General features: G+C 47.6%; 6 protein-coding genes across 6 annotated transcripts; 1 reads left to right on the top strand and 5 right to left on the bottom strand.

Moving 5' to 3' along the window:
• Positions 1-662: 662 nt before the first annotated feature.
• N7537_007191 (MFS transporter) lies at positions 663-2,238 on the bottom strand (the record flags this gene model as incomplete). The annotated part of the gene is made up of 3 exons (XM_056898248.1): positions 663-973; positions 1,038-2,090; positions 2,148-2,238. 3 exons carry the CDS (start codon positions 2,236-2,238, stop codon positions 663-665), a joined length of 1,455 nt encoding a protein of 484 aa, XP_056754033.1.
• A 2,072-nt stretch (positions 2,239-4,310) lies between these two features.
• Positions 4,311-5,429, bottom strand: N7537_007190 (putative extracellular protein; the record flags this gene model as incomplete). Its single annotated transcript, XM_056898247.1, has 1 exon — positions 4,311-5,429. One exon carries the CDS (start codon positions 5,427-5,429, stop codon positions 4,311-4,313), a length of 1,119 nt encoding a protein of 372 aa, XP_056754032.1.
• A 1,202-nt stretch (positions 5,430-6,631) lies between these two features.
• N7537_007189 (TatD family hydrolase) lies at positions 6,632-7,598 on the bottom strand (the record flags this gene model as incomplete). Its single annotated transcript, XM_056898246.1, has 2 exons — positions 6,632-7,531; positions 7,584-7,598. The coding sequence occupies 2 exons, from the start codon at positions 7,596-7,598 to the stop codon at positions 6,632-6,634; spliced, it is 915 nt and encodes a 304-aa protein (XP_056754031.1).
• A 348-nt stretch (positions 7,599-7,946) lies between these two features.
• Positions 7,947-9,677, bottom strand: N7537_007188 (hexokinase family protein; the record flags this gene model as incomplete). The annotated part of the gene is made up of 2 exons (XM_056898245.1): positions 7,947-9,138; positions 9,211-9,677. 2 exons carry the CDS (start codon positions 9,675-9,677, stop codon positions 7,947-7,949), a joined length of 1,659 nt encoding a protein of 552 aa, XP_056754030.1.
• A 559-nt stretch (positions 9,678-10,236) lies between these two features.
• On the top strand, positions 10,237-11,717 carry N7537_007187 (MFS transporter; the record flags this gene model as incomplete). The annotated part of the gene is made up of 3 exons (XM_056898244.1): positions 10,237-10,476; positions 10,552-10,953; positions 11,013-11,717. 3 exons carry the CDS (start codon positions 10,237-10,239, stop codon positions 11,715-11,717), a joined length of 1,347 nt encoding a protein of 448 aa, XP_056754029.1.
• Positions 11,718-11,936: 219 nt separating this feature from the next.
• Positions 11,937-19,513, bottom strand: N7537_007186 (reducing polyketide synthase sphB; the record flags this gene model as incomplete). The annotated part of the gene is made up of 5 exons (XM_056898243.1): positions 11,937-13,308; positions 13,372-13,787; positions 13,845-14,129; positions 14,185-18,913; positions 18,981-19,513. The coding sequence occupies 5 exons, from the start codon at positions 19,511-19,513 to the stop codon at positions 11,937-11,939; spliced, it is 7,335 nt and encodes a 2,444-aa protein (XP_056754028.1).
• Between the last annotated feature and the right edge of the window lie 568 nt (positions 19,514-20,081).

Raw genomic sequence — 20,081 nt, 5'->3', positions numbered from 1 at the left:
GGCCTGAATTCTTTCTCTGGTTGGATATAGATACTTTCCCGGCCTCCTCTCGTTTATAATCCAGAATCCCGGGACAAATAGGGCACCTTGTGCCCATGGGGTGTTGAGTGAATACTTGGTGAGCTGAATCAGAAGCCCCAGAGTCCGCTACTCCTTATTAGGTCTATTAGGGCTTATACTGACGCACACTTCCCTAATACAGCACCAGTGACTTTAATGTCGCAAGTTGCATCCACGTGCACTCACAAACCTCCTATATTGTCACAAAATTAGACAATCTTCAATTCGATGTCAACAAGAACGCCCATGGAATCCCCGGAATCACCATCGGGCTTTAAGTCTCTAGAGACCTATATCGTGAGATTAACGGTCAACCATCCAATGTGGTTTAAAGAATGGATGCCTATGCCCATGGCCATTAGCACTTATATTAGAGCTTGAGTGGGACTGTGACACCAAAACTCTGTATGCTGTGTTTGTATTTTGACTCGATGCTTACACACAAAGTAATCGACAGTAATAGAATGACAATAGATTATGCACAACTACCCAAATGTCTACATCGTTGGAGAGACCAACTAGATTAACTAAAAGGTATAGACATGTAGGTCGGGAAAAAAAAATATATAATACAATGTCTTTCAAGAATCTCAATGACGGTTCTAGCACTCTCCATCAGCAGGGGGCATTTCACTGTGCTCGGACCCTAAGAAACACATTACAAGCCCACTAAGGAAAAGATAAAGTAGACCTACCATTATTAGTACTTTCACAAGAAAAAGAAGGGTGTACCGCTTACTCCAAGTCCAACTCATATAATCGTAGCCAAGTAGTTCTTTGAGCGAACCACCCACAATTGGACCAATCGTCATCCCAATGGAAGCAGCAACCTCCATCATAGCAAAAACCCGGGAGAGTCCTCCCTCGGGCCCGAATATACCTGGTGTCCTTTCTTGGTGTGCCTTGACAGCAGCTGCGATGGCTAATTAGAAACCCCCACAGATATATCGACTTCATTGAGAGAAATTAACGCTTACCAGTCAACTCAATAGGCCCTAGACCAGCTGTGAAAGGACGCAATGCACCCATAGCCACGATAGATGCTATGTAAAGTGTTCCGCCGTAGTTCTGAGCCCTCGCCCAAGAGATCCGTTTGTTTCCAGCAATACCCAATAGCACCAACACCGCCGCCTGAATAATCAAAGAAATTGCGGCTGGATATCGCGTTCCGACACGGTCTCGTATCCACCCTGCGAGGGGACCGACCAGGATACTGGGCAGGATCAAGCAGGAGAATAGGAATCCAATCTTGCTAGGACCCCATCCAAAGGTTTCCTGTACGTGAAGTGGAATAGTCGCGTTGAAGCACGTTCCCACCGCTATGCTCAATACCTGGATGACCAGAACGGTCAAGACGCGAGTATCGCACACCATAATGCGCCAAAAGCCACCTGCAGCTATAGGTGGATCTTGAGGATCGTCATGCGGGGGCAACAGGCCCGTAGTCTCTGTTATGTCTACCGTCTGTCGTAACTTTGTTGACTTTGTGTCAAGCTGAGAGAAACTTTTCAACGGACTCTCAATCATCAAAAGGCGCGCGACAAGATCGATAACCAAAATGAGGAGCGGCACCATCCAAGTTATCCAATATCCCGCTACTTCCAGTAGCAACCCGGAGACTATAGGCCCGCCGATGACTCCCAAGTTGACAAAGGACATTGCAACCCCCATTATCGTGCCGATATTCTCCTGATCCGCGGTATCTGCGATGGTTGCATAGCCGATGATCCACACAGCGGATCCCGCGACTGCCTGCAGGACGCGGCCTATTAAGAGGATCGGAATCGAATGGGTGCTGGCTATCATGACAGTGCCTATGATACAGGCTATAAGAGATAGTAACAACGGCGTCTTGCGGTTTGGGGTTTTATCGGCGAAATGGCCGATGATGGGCCCAGCGACGACAGAAATAGCGCCATGGAGGCCGAGTACCGTAGAGGTAACCTTCTGAGTCTTAGAGCGATCGATATGCAGGCGAGTCTGTAGCATGTAGTCTAAAATAGGGACAATGAATGCGTATAGGAAGACTTCTAACACCAGATACTGTTAACGCGACAGATGGAAAAGCGGATCTCAGGCAGACAAACCACCAAATAAGGCGAGAGTGACGGTAGAAATAATAAACCATTTGGAAGAGCGCCATTTGTAGCCAAAAGATTTCTGTTGAGGTTCGCCCATGGTGGTGTGAATAGTCTTCCAGGAGAAGACTGAAGCTGCCTGGGATCTTCGAGTGATGGCTTTGTGTAAAGTAGATATTATCATAAGAAACGAAATCCAAAATAAATAAATAATAAAAACACAAAACATTATGGTGGGATGACCGGCCCTTACTTCCAGTTTTAAATTTCGACTAGGGATGTACTATTTTTGCTTCTTGGCGTAGAGACACATTTGTTTAGAGAGACATGGCGGGAGGGACATGATTGGCTCCACTTGAGCATTCAAGCGATAAATTTACTGAAGAAACAAACATATGACACCTCAACCCTGAACTAGTAGTTTGGAGGCGTTCTTGTGGAGTGCGTGGATGAGAGCTGAAGGGTCATACCTTGTAGACTTCAGCTGAAGAACCGTAAGAACCGCATTTAGGTCCAATTTTGGTATGTACCGGCCTAAGGCTACTTTCCGGGATGTCTCGGATAGTAAAGTATGATTGTACATATATCCAATTAGATTGTAAGGTAGTATGTATATCGTATGCAGCTCTTTGGGCATCCTGGCCAATGAGAAACAATCATCATTGGAAATTATGTAGGAACGGGGTTTCTAACAGATTACCGGTTGTTTGGGACAGAACAGCAGTGAGTATCCATTCTAATAGGAGCAAGGTAGCGATTACAAAGGCATGGAGGCGATTGGATGTAATCGATCCCAGGTGTTACTCACATGTAGTTTCAGAAATTGCATGGGTCTGCCATACAAATTGTACATCCATCATAGAAATAACGTAATATTGATTTTTTTTTCCCGAAGCGTCAAAGTAGCTCCAGGTGCTCGATATATCACATAACTCTTTGGTTTCATTGGTTTAGTGCGAAAACAAATACGAAATGTCCGGACTGCGGATCATACTACAACCTTGGAGGTTAATTTTAGTATGTAGCAGTATAAGGGGGCAATCATAAATGTTCTTTAACTCGACTAAGGGTACTGTGAGAAAGAGCACAGCGAAGATATCTCCAACCCTTCGAGGAATATATCACCAAGCAGACATTTGTCCAAGACAAAACTCGCGAGTCGACCCTGTCACTCGTATGATTCATTAATAATCTGGATAGTTATATGTATATAGGTAGTTGAACGAACATGATCGAACAACTAGGGGTGTATTCCGTGGGACTGCCAGTGGCTATAGAGCCCAAATGCTCAGCCATGACTTTATCAAAGGGCTCGCACACGAATTGATATTCGATCTTGGTGGGCAACGAGTATATGGTATGACTCTCAGCAACTAGGTACTGCTGATGTCTCTCCATAGGTGTGCACGAACCATGTGTTTGGGGACCCTCCGCCTACGCTGTCTCGTGGGGGCTATGGTGAGATGGTGGTCGAGAGGGTTGAGGAGAGGAAGAAGAGAAGAAGAGAAGAGGTGGAAGGGGAATGGGTGCCCTTTTATACCCCTAACAACCCGTACCTTCCTAGAATGGACAGTTCCCTTGCACCTTCCCTGTCAATGTCGCATGTATCGCACCTTCCCAATCCGACGGATATTTGTTTATAAGAGTCATGAGCCTTTTGGCCCTTTAGGAAGGAGCCCTGGAGTCAGTTCAGGCATTTGCATATTTCAGGCACTTTAAGTACATACATGTGTACAAGAGGAATTTAAATGAATTGATTTCGTAGCTCAATTTCAAGTCCCATGTGACTCAAGAATCTTGACAGGATACGCATGGAGTCTATAAGACAATCAGATAGTTCCTAGAGGATTATTGCAATAAAGAGATGTATAGCATAACCAAGGTTCAGAATTTAGATTAACACACGGAATCATTAGATAGATTGGCATCACAACACCGTCAACATAGGGACATCAACTAACTCGTTGCTTAACAGGTCATGAGTAAAAGAAGAACAATACAAAGCGCCCAATAACCGGGCTAGAAGTCAAAGTCTGAAGTCCGAATGTAGCGACCGAAGTTCACTCGACTAATTCAGTCTATAAACTAATATAACTTGAAATATCCACTGGGATATACATAAAAAAATAAAACAATCGGCAAGAGAAAGGAAAAGTAGAAAAATGAAAACGTTTACTGGCGGGCAACGATAATTCCCGAGCGGCAAATAGTACCAGCAGCGACGGGACCCATGAAGATGGGTTTTCCGTTACTGCACATGGCAAAGGAAAGTCCATCGGGAGAGCAAATGAGATCACCGGAGTGGCAAGACCAACTGACGTAGTCGATGAAATCGTTGTTGGATGAGGCCTCGGTGGAGAGCACACGAGCGTCAGCGGTGGCGGAGGTAGTACTGAAGGTCTGGGCGACCTTGGACGAAGCCTTGGTGGAGAAGGAGGAGCTGCTGGTAGTAGTTGGCTTTATCACAGCCTTGGAGCTGCTGCTTGTCGCAGGCTTGGTCTCAGACTTGTTAACGCCGTTGAGGAAGGGGGCATTGTCGGAGCAGTTGTAGCCGGGGCCATCGGCCTTGCCAATGAGCTTGGGACCGGGCTTGGGGAAGTGAACGGCCTGGCCCTCGATCGTCACGCATTTGCCAACCTGACCAACGTTGGCAACAAAGATATCGGGGAGACTATCGAAGCTGCTCTTGGCATTCGTAGTGTGGGTATTGGCCGTGTTGTTGGGGCCCTTCTCGGTGGTCTTCTCGTCGAGCGTCTGCTTGGGGGCCACCTTTGCCTCACGGGACTCGGAGTTGACAGTAGCGCTGCGGTTGCTGGAGCCACCAATTGTGATCATAGCACAGTTCATGTACATCTCGCGGTTGCCAACCTTGTTGAACCACGTCCAAGCGAAGAGAGCATCACCGCTTGGTGCGTCCGAGGGGACCTCGAATTGGTACTTCTTAGCAATAGGGCAGTCACCCTCGATGGACTCAATGACCTTGAAGGTCTTACCCTTGTCATAAGTCAAGGAAAGCTGGCATGAGCCGCCGTCATGGACAGCACTACCTTCCAGTGACATCTCTTGGGACGAGCCTGGCGCCCACGTATCCACGGCCTCGAAGTCATCATTGGCGTAGCCTTTGCACGGGTAGTCGCTACCAGAGGTGGAGAGGGGGTTGGTGTAAGAATAATCCTTCTCGCCCTTGCCTTCCTTGTTGAGGGGACTGCGGATAGGGTATGGCTTGTTCAACTGCATGTGAGCCGAGACAGTGCTAGCCAAAAGGCCAGATAGGATCAATGTGGCCTTCATTATGATTGAGATGTTTCTATATGGCTTGTTAGTCTGAACCGGATAATCGGTAACATTGAGAGGAAAGAACGAAGCAGTCCCAAGCGCTTCACTTACAGCGTCTTTTTGAGAACTCTTGTATAGACTTTCAGTCTCTTGGTATGATGCTAAAGGCTTAGCCACAAAGATCAATTATAAGAGTATAGGGGCTTGGGAGAAGAGAATAAATTCTGGGTTGTCGACAGCAATTAGTATAAATACATGGCCAGTAGTCCATAACATTCCACATAACTCTATAGAGGAATGGCAGATACCATATGTTGCGGCCTGTGCCCATGCGATGATGGTTTAGATGGACCTCGCAACGTAAAGAATGTCAACAAACCGTTGCCCTCCACCACCATACTATATACTTATTTTCGCATAAGAAGTTAACAGGAAGTTCCTCACATCTCACAGAATTAATGGATCTATATTCTACCTCGGTACATGTATTAGACAAGTCACACAAGCCACAAGTATCATCTTGGTTTTGTTTTGTTTTTTTAGATACCTAGATCGCCAGAAAAGCATCTAGGAGAACCCCACCGTTTGGTGGCAACGACTTGAGTGGCAATTTGGATTGTATACACAATGGGCGCTCAGGGATCAAATGTGAAAAAGAAGATACGGCTTCCTTCATTCCTAGCCGTATCAATCTCCGTGGGCTAGGAATCTTGACATGATGTCAGAAAGGCAAAAAGGGACGCGTAACAATTGGTTATGGCTATCAAATGTCCGGCAATTAGGCCCTAGAATCAACACAAAACTCCATTCTACGTAGCTCCTTTTTTCCCGCCATGGGCTGTGCAATACAGCCAGTTTGGGGCTCGACCTCAAGTCCGGGGCAAGCCCTAAGGGGCCGCCGAGCCCCTGTCTTCCTCCCCCTGCATGCCTACCAGGGCACCAATCATGATCTCCGAAGCTGAGGGATTTGTTTACATCCACGTTGATCTATGAATATTTCTTCTAATTATATTCATGGCGTGGGCAAAAGCTTGTTGCTGTGCGATCTGCATGGTGCTCTTCACTGAGCGTAGCTCTGTTAATTGAACATGCTCTGAATGAATTTCAAACGTCGACAATTCCAATCCTCAAAGTATACTAGTAGTTAAATCAGAAGAATATTTCGCGAAGTTCTGTCCATAAATTCTAAATGTCTATATTGGTTCAAAGATATATATTCACAACCAAAACATCTGACAGCTATTATTCCAAGCGGCCTCTACCACCTCTTCCATAGTAACCCCCTTCAAACCCGCCACAACTAATCCTACACGCTCCATAAAACAACTCTCATTGCGTGTCTTGACCATTTGCCCCAGTACAAACTTGTTATGTTTCCGACTCGCCGGCAAAGGCCTCGCAGTTTCCAGATAACCCGCGATTTTGGGATCATTAGACAAGACCTCACACCACGGGGCATCGGTCTCCAGTTGTAACCTGTCCAATGGAATATTTCTAACCATTTCCAACTGTTCATCCGTCCGGAACGAGACACCATTGACACTGATCTCAAGACCCATTTCCACCAACTGGAGCATTTCCCCCTTCGTCCCCGCAAAAGAATGCACTAGCCCACCACGCGGTAGTCTTGGCAAAAAAGGCTTGATGATAGAAATAAAGTCTTCAGCTGATTCACGAACATGCAAGAACAGCGGTAATTGGAATTGCACGGCCATCTCTAATTGCTCGCGGAATGCGCGTTGCTGCGTCTCCTTATCGGCCCGATCCAGGTACTCGTAGTCCAGCCCGATTTCTCCAAACGCAGCCAGAGGTGAGGGGTTCTCGGCTAGAAGTGTTTCGCCCAGTTCGCGCAGTTCGTTGAGATATTGTGATTCTGGCTGTTCATAAATCTCGGCGGCATGGTATGGATGCACGCCCAAGGTCATTTTGCACATCGTGGGGAACTCCCTCACTGCCTGCAGATTTTGTTTCGCGCCTTCCAGAGTCATGGTGGTGAGCATGATCTTTTCACATCCATGCTCTCGGGCTCTTTTCAGGACTTCTGCAAAATCTGGTTCGTGATATTGTTTTCCTCGGTAGATGCCTTGGAATTGGTCTGCAGTGAATGTGACGGCAACCTGTGGCGAGTGTTAACTAAGACTCGAGAAACAATGAAAGTAATTCGCTCACATCGAAGAACCTCATTGTGGTTATTCGTATTCGGTGGAAGATCGTGATGGAAAGAAAAGGAAAAGTCTTGCGTTCGGCGTTCTTGGCGGCTTCGAACCAAATAGGGCCGATATATATTGGCAATCACGATTTTTGAGGCTTGATAATGAAAAGCTACGCTGCGGACTGTACAAATTCTGAAAGTAGATCTTCGATTCAAATGACGTTAACAAGTCGTTCAACGGAAAGACATGGAAATGTACCGATATCGGTCAAAGTGAGGTGGGGCTTGTTTTTTTAGTGCGCGAACCTCCGAGGGGAAGCAAGCGATATATATTTTATAATGCATCTATATGACTATGAACTGGGGGAAATTGATGATATCTAATTAGGAGTAACCTTGATTTCGCCAATTTCCCCCGACGCCGTTCCTGCAAGGACACCAGTTCCGATGATCCCGCCATCACTGGCCTCCCGTAAGAAGACACTTTTCCCTCCTACTTGAGGACCAGCTCGAAGTAGCAGTCGATCAATATATCTCTGTACAGTTTCTTTATAGTGAGGATAGTGTTGAATCACTCCGCCCGAGAAAGCCACGGCGAGCTCCTCGGGCCCGCTATTCCAACCTGGCGTTGACGATGAGACTGACTCGGGGTCCATTTGTTTAGTACCTCCAGCTTCCGTTTTGGCCTTTTCTCCATCGGTGCACCCGAGCGCCGTGTTGCCCAATTGGACTTCATTGGTGCAGGCTAGGAGACCAACAACCGCAGATGCCACCAAAGAAGCCGCTCGATCCTGTACAGCTGAGGCAATGGTGCGAATATCACGGGCGTATTCAGGCGACCAGGTCCAATCACTCTCATGAGATGGTTGAAGTGTCTTGGACAACTCGCTTGCAAGGTGTTCATCGGACAGAGAAGAGGCAACAACAAGGGAGAGGTAGTCTGTTGAGAGAGAATACTCCTTAACCAACTTCAGCGGTAATTTAGAGCGCTGTATTCCCAAAACTCCATGGAACCAATCATAACAGACGATGCGGACGAGCTCGCCGGTGTATCCGCCGCCGATCATATATTCCATTGGTTGGAAACCAGGTCTTTTGCAATTTCTATCCAGCTGAAGGTCCCACTTAGTTCGAATACCAAGCTCATCGAAAGAAGCCGCTGCAGTGGAGAGAGTCCATTCAGTTGAGATGAGCGTTTCTTGTGCGCTGGGGTGTTTTTCAAGAATGCTTTTAGTTTTAGATTCATGCAAATCGGCAAGTTTCATGGGGACCGTTGTGTTGCATCCCGCGCCCACGATCAGACCCATAACAACACGGGTGTTGGGCAAGGAAGGGATGGAGTACGCTAGTGAAGCAAGGGTCGCTGTCGTATCATTGATCATGACTGCGACTTTCAGTTTAGGAAGAGAGAATAGCCTGCGGCGTTTAGCAGGCATGTTCATTTCATCTCCATGAGTTGAATATGTGTGGCGTTCATATCCATTCAGTAAGGCTTGGCGGAGATTGAGGTCTGAGTTTAGAGAAAAGCCTTTGCCTGTCGGCATCAAGATGGCTTCATCGAGGGAATCTTGTCTACAATGGGTTAGTCACAGAAACGCATGGCCGAGTCTGGGGGGGGGGGGGGGGGGGGGGGGATAGCTATACTTTATAGGCAGACAAAATGAAATGCCTGTCGTTATTTGATCAATTCGTTCTTCACTTGGGTTGGCCAGTCTGTCTGCCACCACCTCGGCGATACAGTCTCCAATCCATGTGAACAGGTCAGTAGAATGATCCTTTCGTAGATGCTCTTCAATAGGCCATGCTTTCTCTAATGTGCGCCGTACGCGTGTATGTCCTTCGACGTGTTGATCTCCTAAGAGGTCGATAAAGGCCACACGAAGGTAGGATAGACCAAAATAGACAGCAAGATAGCGTCCTATTTCATGGCCCGTTGGAAGACAGGTAAGAGCCGTTGGAATAAAGTGTTCTGAAGATTCCGCAGCTAACTTTTTATAAGACGATGACAGTCGACAGGATAAATCATACAAGCTCTCGAGTTCGACCTTGAAAGGCTGAAGGAACTCATTTAGATTAGAATTTTTTGAGGAGATCTGCGTATTTGTGGCCATTTCAACTAGAAAATTCTGATGTGACGTGGCTTTTTCCCAAGATGGAAAGGTTGAAGACTTGGGAGACATCCCGAGGTCGCGGATAAACACGCGCTGATGGAGAGAATACCACCACGTGACCGGCATTTATTACAATGCTACATTACTTTTTAGGATTGATACAATTCGATAGTTGACGGGGCTCTGTGGTATATACTATTGCTTCAATCTTGACGTTTTTGATAGCTTTTTATACCATCATTCAGCCTCTAGGGTTCCATGTTAGCTTCGGAATGCCGCCGTTGAACTTTCAATATGATTAATGGACGTTTTAGAAGCAACAAAATAGACTTAATAAACTTGGGAAAAGGTAGTGAAATTGGAACTAGATGGAACTTATGAGTCCCTTTCATGGAAAGAGATAGCTCTATAAATCCGTGCATATTGACAGACTACCGGGATTACATTCGCCAGTTGTTTCCCCCGCATATTCCATGGATGTCTCGTATACCCCCCCCTCAATCTCACGCTTCTCACTGCCACCTTCAACTTTTCAACCTTGGAAGTGACACCACCAGAAATGAGCAGAAGTGAGAGCTTGAGCCCGTCATCATGGCCACCAACGCCAGACGAACCCGTATACCAATATACGCCCGAAGCTACGCCTTCAGAGACCGACGAGACTCCACCTTTGCATGCAGTAAACGTCGCACCAAGATGGAACGAGTCGAAAACAACCATATGGAAGGTGACTGCCACGTTTTGGTGTGCATTTGTGATGGGATCTAATGATGCTGCATATGGAGCAATCATTCCCTATGTTTGTGTCACCAACTCAGCTTTGACCTGATCGTGCTTGTATAAATTAGCTGACGATCGTACTTGAACCTTTCAGCTAGAGGTTTACTATAAAAAAAACTACACGGTCGTTTCCCTAGTGTTCCTTTCGCCCTTTGTGGGATATACTGTATCCGCTATCCTGAGCAATTTAATTCACCAGACTCTCGGACGACGAGGAATCACAATAATTGCCCCAACTTGCCATGTGATTGCATTTGCTGTCATATCTGCCCATCCACCATTTCCAGTCCTGGTGATTATGTATATTCTGGTTGGCTTGGGGAGTGGATTTCATAATGCGGCGTGGAATGTATGGATCGGGAACATGGCGAACTCGCATGAAGTACTCGGTTTCTTCCATGGGTTCTATGGCGTGGGGGCCACGATCAGCCCTCTCGTTGCTACGAGTCTAATTATCAAAGCTGGATGGGAATGGTACTCTTATTACTATCTGATGGTATCTCGGTCTTCTCTACAACCCCCACTGGATATCGACAAACTAACAATCAAATACAGACTGGAGCAGCTGTTATCGCGCTCGTTTACTCCACCAGCGCTTTTTGGGCTGAAACTGGCAGTAAGTATCAAGAAGAGAATCCTAGTTTCCCTGGCAGAGGAGGAGTATTCGCTCAAACACGCCTTGCCCTCACGTATAAGGTCACCTGGATATGCGCCGTCTTCCTCTTCCTCTATGGTGGAATCGAGGTAGCAATCGGTGGCTGGATTGTTGTCTTTATGACGAACGTCCGACATGGCGACCCATTTGAATCCGGAATGGCAGAGACAGGCTTCTGGCTGGGCATCACTGTTGGTCGATTCGTGCTAGGGTTCGTTTCCCCACGAATTGGGGAGAAGTTGTCTATTGCTATATACATTTTGCTTGCAATTGCCCTTGAGCTCATCTTCTGGCTCGTGCCTGAGTTCATCGTATCCGCGGTCGCAGTTGCATTTGTTGGATTCTTTATGGGGACTATCTTCCCGGGAGTTGTGATCGTGGCGACACGATTGCTACCGAAGAATCTTCATGTTGCTGCTATTGGATTTGCGGCTGCATTTTCTATGGGTGGTGGTGCTGTTTTCCCATTCATGATTGGAGCCATTGCCCAGGCTAAGGGGGTGATGGTGCTGCAGCCGATCTTGCTTGCCATGCTGGCTGTCTCATTGGGAATTTGGGCAATGATGTTCCGACTTCCTCAGCACGAGGTATCACATCAAGTCTAAATAGAAATAAATAATTTGAAACGGTTAATGTAATATAGTTCATATTCCTGGGTTGTTGCTTTTAAGCTACACTGCTCTGAGATTTCAAGGGAGCATACAGTGTGGAAATTGGCGAGAACTTGCTGTTATATCTCATCGTTTGCTTCTATTTCCCTGATTTGTTCTGTTTACAAAATCAAATTATCACTTACATTGGCGTCATTTACAACCACATGGTACTCAATCGGCTTCCTCTTGTACACCATGGAACAATTTAAGCATGCCATGAGCAGCATGCTCCCCGAGCATATTGAGGGTGCCCATTCCCATCAACTCGAGGACACTGATATCAAACTCGAATGTCGCCTTCCACCACTGCTTCACCTCAATTGCCACGAGAGAGTCCATTCCAAGCTCAGACAAGGAGTAAGATGTAACCAGGTCTTCTTCCGGCCTCAGCAAGAAGCTAAACACCTTCTTTCCAATTTCCACAGCAAGTGTTTGAACAGAGTCGGGTTGGCTTAGTAGCGCGGCATCGCTCTTGGCCTGTGAGATAAAGGCCTCCAGGCCAGTGCCAGAAGTAGAAGCCAAGGAAGTACTAGGTGCTCCAGCGTTAAGGAACACCGACATCCGTATGTCCTTCTTCCAGATCAAACGGTTTCTTTGATCGGCCAGAGGCATGTTGGGACGAATTCCAACGCAGAAGTTGCTTGCTTCGGGTCTCGACTTATTTGGCATAGGTGTTATCGCTGCCTCTACTGCGCTAAAAAGCTCGCTCACCGAGACTGTATTGCCTAAGCCACCAGCAGCCTTGAGCTTTTGTATAATTCTTTCCTGCTCAGCAGCATAGCCTACTCCCTCGACGGGACCAATATCGATAGCGCAAGCTGGTAGTCCCAGACCCAACCGGTATCTTGAAAACGCGTCTAGGAAGGTGTTGGCACCAGCATAGTTGGTCTGACCAGGAAGCCCAAAGACACCGGACACCGAACTGAAAAGAACAAAGAAGTCAAGTTCCGCATTCGCAGATACCGAAGCATTATGAAGATTCCACGTTCCCTTGACCTTCGGATCAACAGCTGTGTTCCACTCTTCCAGTGTCATGCGTGCAAAGCTCCGATCACAAAGCATCATGGACATTTGCAGGATACCCCGAAGCCGGCCTTGAGCCCGTTTGATGGCGGTGGTCACATCCTCGATATTGGAAACACTACCTTGAACGAAGTCGGCGCAACAATCCATACTGGCAAGCTCTTGAGCAAATTCTTGGTGGCGTACGCTTGATCCTGCAGTTCGGGAAAGATATATGAGATGGCGAGCCCCGTGTTGGACCATCCACGTAGATATAGCCCGACCCAGACCGCCGAGACCACCTACCAGCAGGTATGCACCGGAGCTGTTGAGTTGGATAGGCTCTTTTCTTTGCTGGATATTTTGTACTGCGCTGACCTGGCCTGACGTATCACGCATCGACACGACAATCTTTCCTAGATGAATGCCCTGCTGCATGTAACGGAAGGCATCGTGTATACCACCCGAACTAAAAACCTTGATCGGTCGGATAGGAGAGATGTAGCGCTCCCTGAGTAGGTGCACAATTTCCTTCAGCAGCCTGTATGATGTCAGTTATCGAATCTCATACATTGTCATTCACCTCGTGATTGATGGTACATACTTCTTTGCAAGGGTCGGCTTTCTGGAACAAATTTGATCCAAGTCGACACAGCAGTAGCTCCGGTTGTCTAAGAAAGGAGCCATATCAAGTTTTCCAGAGCCAATCAAGTCTCGCTTGCCAATCTCGACCATCTTTCCAAATGGCGCAATGCACTTCCATGTAGCGTGTAGTAATTCACCAGACAACGAGTTCAAGGCCAAGTCGACACCTTGTCCATTTGTCTCCCGCATGATATCCTCGACAAACGAGCTATTACGGGAGTTGAGGATCCTATTTCGAGGAAGGCCAAACGTGTCCATGAGATACTGGACCTTCTCCTCGTTACCGACAGTTGCGTAAATCTCGGCACCAGCCATTTGAGCAAGCTGAATGGTCGCAATTCCAACTCCGCCGCAGGCACTGTGGATAAGAATAGACTATAAAATACGTTAAAGGTTGAGGTCAGAAGCCAGGGAGTTGAGGGGAGAACGAACCTGTCCCTTTTTCAGATTACCAATCTCGAAGATGGAGTATATTGATGTGCTGAATACGCAAGGCATACTAGCCGCATCGGTGAAGCTTAAGCCACCTGGGATTTTTTCGCACAAGTTCTCGGAGAGAACTAATTGTGTCCCAAATAAACAGCCCCCAACAACCATGACACGGTCACCGACCTTCAGATCTTGAACTTCAGGACCGATGCGGCGGACTATGCCGGCGCCCTCGTGGCCAAATTCATTATCTTTGGCTTCGACAATGCCCATGGCACATAAGACATCCTGCGAAATCGTATTAGTATGTGTTATTATGTCCCCCTGTTGCCTTCGGACCTACCTTGAAATTCAAACCGGTTGCGTAGGTGTCAATTTCCACTTCATCCCCCATCAGAGGTTTGATATCCCCATGAGCCCAGTATAATGAAGCCAAGCGACCGGGCTTACTAGTTCGAAGAGCCATGCAACCATTTGAACCCGACGTTTCTTGCTCGTCTTGCACCGAGAACGAATGATACCGCCCAACTTGGACCGTATTGTCCACAATAGCGTATTCAAATTCAGGCTTGAGGGTCTCGTCCTCCTGGCGGACTTGGAATTTCTCATATACGTCGATGAGTTTCTCCAAAGAGAGATCAAAGTTATCAACCTCGCAAGTAGCAAAGTCGACAAGCAATTCATTGCGAATAGTCCTTGCTATGCCGTTGATCTGGCTAAAACTCGGATCCTGACATTGGGCTTGGGATAGACGAGTCACCCAGAGAATACCACGTTTATCTAGGCTCTCCACGAATTTCTTGAAAGAGCAAAACCGTTGGTTATCCATGTTTTCAAAGAATGGGGTTTCATCATCAAGCAAAGCAATCACATCTTGTCTGTCAGGCAGGGGCTCTTCGTCAAACCGAGAATGATGAACGGAGTATCCCCTGTTCTCCAGCGCCTGAAGCAAAGGACCGACAGATTTTGGTTCAGAGAGGGTCAAGAGCGTGACGCATTTTTTGGGTGCAACATCACTTTCCAGTCTAGCCACGATCATGGCGTTTAACTGATATGGGGGATCAGAATCCAAAACTGCAGCATCAGGAGTGCGGAATCCAGCGGCCTTGAGTTCTCTCTCCCAGCGCTCAACGCCTATGTATGGCTCATCCGACCGACCGTCAGCATTGCCGTACCACCAACCGGCTAGAGTTCCAAAGATATAGTTGATCCATTTGGATGTGGGTGTCAATTCGTGGAGCAGGAACCATCCGGTGGGAGAAAGAAGTTTGCGAACATTGCTCAGACTGTCGTTCAAGGATGCAGTGGCGTGGATGACATTAGTCGCCAGAATTAGGTCGTATTTGCGACCATCGAAACCCTGGTCGAAGGGATCCTTGCTAATATCGAGAGTGGTGTATTCGAGGTTTGAGTAATTGGCAAAGCGATCCTTGGCAGCAACAAAGAAGCCTGATGAGATATCAGTGAAGGTGTAATTCGTGTATAGGGTTCTGTTCCCAGGTGTCAACAGCTTTAGGAGATTAGCTGTAGATCCACCGGTTCCGGCACCTATTTCGAGGATACGCAAATTAGGCTTGCTGTGGCTTAGTTGCTTGATGAATCTGGAAACATCGCATTGATCCATAGCGTCGTAGACGTTGGCCAATATGTCGTCGGCTAAAAGGAGATCCAGGGGCTCTACCTCTCCGGTAAAAATCCGTTGGGCGTTATTGAAGATTACCTCAATACCAACAGCAAGATGGGCACCATTAGTTTGGGATACCTGGTTGACGAGCCTTTTCACACGCTGCTCAATGGCAGTATTGTCAAGAGATTGGAGACTCTGCAAATCCACAGAAAGGAGGTGTTGATCGATCCATGATCGATACTTGTGCATGTGGCTGATTGGAGTATCCAGTTCTGCGATGACACGCTGTGTGTAAATCATACATAGGTGGGATAGTTCTGTCAAAGCGGGCATGTAATTACTGCGGTCAATCAATGGCATTATGAGAGTGTTGACATCCAGGAAGTCGATATGGGGAGCCCATTCTGCACGAGCAGTGGGGTTGTCCGCTTTGTCAAAGCCCTGATGATCGAGAACAGAGAGTTTAATTCCAGAACTGCGTAAAGCAACCTTGCCCCCTGCAGTAATACATTGGCTACTACCCACGATAGAGCCGTTCGGGGTATAAGATGCGGAAGCTTGGACTTGGACATTCTCACAACAGCGGTAGATGGTCATTTCTTGAATGTGAGTAGGAACCATTATGGTGGTTATTTGGTCAGCATATCCCTTGGAAGCAGCTACGCTGAGCAGTTGTAGTGAGGCATCGATGACCGTGGGGTGCAGATGATAGTCATCCCCATCAGTATCCTTTGCAACAAGTTCGGACGTCGCATTCTGAGTAACGGTGTCTGATCGGAGATGGTCGAGACGTTGAAATGATGGCCCGAAGTTGAGACCGGACACGGCCATAGAATGGTAGCAACGGCGCGTATCAACTTTGCGCACAAGAGGAGCTTTCTTGTCTAGATTTTCAAGATGTTCGCTAAACGATCTAACATCACCCGAGCAGTGCTTGGTCCAACTTGTTCCGTTGTGAGAAGCGATGGTAAATTCCCACCGCTCGCTGTCGAGGGAATCAGTCAATCGATGGCGATGCAGTGTTGTCATGATCTCAACTGGCGGGCCCTCATTCAAGACGAGGGCAGTGCTGACAATGATATTGCGGAGTTCGAATGCTTCGCTGACTCCGGTTAGCTGTCTCACGGCCTCTCCAATCATCGCAGCATAGCCAGCGAAGGGGAAAACAATATCATCGCCGACCTTGTGGTCACGAATCCACGGGGCATTGTCCAAGTGGAACATATTTCGGAAAAGAGCATGAAAGTCTGGACTCTCTGTTACCCGTACACCCAAAAGGTCGTGATACTTGTGCTCGCGATGTCTCCACTCCTTGCTCAACCGAGACTCATGCCAGAACCTTTTTGAATGATCCCATGGGTACCTTGGAAGATCTGGGAGAGTAGAACCTTCACTAACGACCTTGGCTAATTTAGAGACAGCATTGAGAACATGAAGATGCCCAATGGCAGTCAGGAAGGATTCTGTACTGTCCTGGTTGCGAACAAATGCAGAGACATAAGGAGAAGAAGTGGAATGATGACTCTGGATCTGTCGCAAGGGACCCGCAAGAGCGGAGTGCGGCCCAATCTCAAGCAGCACCATGTTCTTCGAAATCTGGTGCTGGATTATAGATGAGACAGCTGAACGGAAGAGTACTGGGGACTGTAGATTCATCTGCCAGTATTTGGGACCGAAGCTCTGGGCTTCGGTAAGTATTTTGTTCTCGACACTGCTGAAGAACAGTTTATTTGGATTCTTGGCGGACACTTCATGTTCAATCAAAGCATAGTACTCGTCGCCTATCTCGGCCATGTGATGAGAGTGGTATGCCTTGTCGACTTTCAACTGTCTGGCCAAGACATCAGGGTGGGCCCTCTTGATATTGGCAACTGAATTCTCAATAGCATGTGTATCACCCCCGAGAGTGACACTCTTGGGGGAGTTTTCGCAAGCAACGATGACACCGGCCTGTAGATATTCCTGGACTTCCTCAGTGCCCATACCTATAGCCGCCATGGCACCGGGTTTGGTTTGTAGCTTGGTGACCTGACCTCGATAAAATGCAATCGTAATTGCTTCGTTGGCCGTGATAGCACCGGCAGCGTATGCAGCAGCTACTTCGCCACTAGAGTGGCCCACGACAGCAGCAGGTTGAATCCCAACGGAAGCAAAAGTGTCAACCAGAGCCACTTGAATTGCCGTGCAAAGGGGCTGAGATAACTCGGATGAGCCAAGCCTGCTAGTATCCGAGGGCTTCAAGAGCTCTTCTTCAATACTCCATTCTGGTCCATGTGTGAGGGTTTTCAAATGGGAGTCAAGATCTTGAATGCTCTTCTTAAATGCGGGATAGACGGAATTGTGAATCATAGAACCACCCATTTGCGGCCACTGGGCGCCCTGGCCAGTGAAAACCATGACGATATTTGGTACCTCGCCAGTTTTTGAGGGGGCTGAAGTCGTAAGCAGACCCAATGGGCTATTCACGGAGAATGCCCGATGAGGCAGATGTTCCCTTTTATTACACAGAGTGAATGCCAGATCGGCAACTCTGTCTGGGTTCTTCTGGACATAGGCTGTATAGTGGGAAATCATCTGTTTGAGCGACTCGACATTGTTTGCTGAATAAACAAGCAGCTGCGGTGAAGTGGTATGCTGTGAGGGAATGAGGGAGACTCCAAAGCTCTGAGCCGAATCGAGAACCACGTGAGCGTTTGTGCCTCCAATGCCGAAAGAGTTCACACTGATTCGCTCGCTGCGAGCCTCAGGCCATGGCATCGGTTCTGTGGGAACAGCGAGACCATATTCATCCCATTGGATATTGGGATTGGGCTCCTTAAACTTGATATTTGGGGGGATGGTGCGATTCTCCAGGGCCAGTACCGACTTGATTAGGGATGTGATACCGGAGGCTCCCTCGGAGTGACCAAGATTGGGCTTCACAGACCCAATGAGGATGCCGCCAGAAGGGCCAAAAACCCGGCCCACTGCGCGGGTTTCGATGGGATCTCCCACTTGGGTGCCAGTGCCATGACACTCGACAAACGCGGTCTGGGAGTAATCTGCAATCCCTGCCACCTCATACGCGCGCCGGATCATGGCCTCGTGCGAAATATCATTAGGAACATGGGTGCCGATCCCAGCACCCCTTCCGTCACTGTTAGATGCCGTTGAACGGATAACCGCTCGAACTGGATTTCCATCCCGGATGGCATTATCCAGAGGTTTAATGAAGATGGCAGAAATTCCCTCTCCTCGCGCATAGCCATTGGCATCGGCAGAGAAGCTCTTACAAGATCCATCAGGTGAAATTACGCCTTGCTCACTCATGGCAGTTGTCATGCCTGGTGCCATAATCAAATTTGCACCACCAACTATGGCTCCCTCGCAGTCGCCTCTGGAAATTGCCAGGCATGCTTCGTGTAGTGCAACGAGACCTGCTGAACAGCCAGTACGTACTATCATGCTTTATTTGTTTTTCCTGTTTAGCAATTTGCATTCTATTCCGAAAAGAAGAAATATGAATCACTAACCTCGGTCCCGTCAGGTCCATCTCATATGAGACTCGGTTGGCCAACATGAAATCTCCATATCCGCTCACTCGATGCTGGCCATATTGTTGGGTTTCTTTTACACAGATTTCAAGCCAATCTTCTCCAAAGCTACCCATGTAGCAACCAATCTGTCGTCCTTTCCAGTTCGTTTCGCCAGCATCTTCCATACACTCCCTGGCAACTTCTAACATCTGCCGTTGCTGTGGGTCCATGCGCTCCACCTCCAATTTTCCCATTGTGAAGAAAGATGTATCCACAGAAGCAATGTCAATACTTTCATCCAGAAAGTATCCATATTCGGTCTTGATGCTGCCCGGTTTCTGTGTCTCAGAGTAATATGCGGAGGCATTATATCTGGACTTTGGCACTTCGCCACGGGCATCTCCTTTCGCAACTAAGAAGTCCCACAGCTGTTGGGGTGTGTGTAAGCCTCCAGGAAGACGTACAGACATTCCACAAATCGCGATGGGCGCTGGGGGAATCAATTTTGGTTTAATTTCCTTGGGAGCCATTGCTGCACTTGTTCTTGTTTTGCGATGTAAAAGGTGCTTTGGCCTCGCACGATTAAGGAACAAAAGTGCGAACAACCGGCGATTATAAATGGCTAACACGGCCTACAAAAGTTTGAGAAATAGCCATTAGGCCCCATCTGAACCCCACCCAGTCTTGGTCCTAGCTCCAATCATGCAATCATGAGGCCAACTTGCTGCGTTGTTCTGTCCTGAAGATTTCTCGTATCAGGACCTCGGTTGTCATTTAGTCCCCACATCTTCAGACTATTGTCATAAGGTTCACCGTGCTTACCGGGTGGTACACTTGATAGTATCTCATTGGATATCTAGCACCAAAATAGCTATACTGCCAAGTCAATAGATAACAGACCAGTCCACCTGTTTTACCTTCAGTTCGAGCCGTGCGTTGTCTCGAATACTCCGGGCCTGCCGGTCTTTTGAACTATTCTTCCCACTTAATGTATAATATGTGCCATTTGAGCAAGCACGAGATCTAACCATATCTGCGTTCAGTCCTCGGGGAAACGATTTGTACCCTCGGGCCTAATTTAGTAGCACTAAAAGTATA

The sequence above is a fragment of the Penicillium hordei genome (genome assembly GCF_028827395.1).
Source record: "Penicillium hordei strain IBT 12815 chromosome Unknown utg000003l_segment0_segment0, whole genome shotgun sequence".
Lineage (NCBI taxonomy): Eukaryota > Fungi > Ascomycota > Eurotiomycetes > Eurotiales > Aspergillaceae > Penicillium > Penicillium hordei.
Note: the sequence above shows the minus strand (reverse complement) of the source record. Positions and strands in the feature narration are given on the sequence as shown.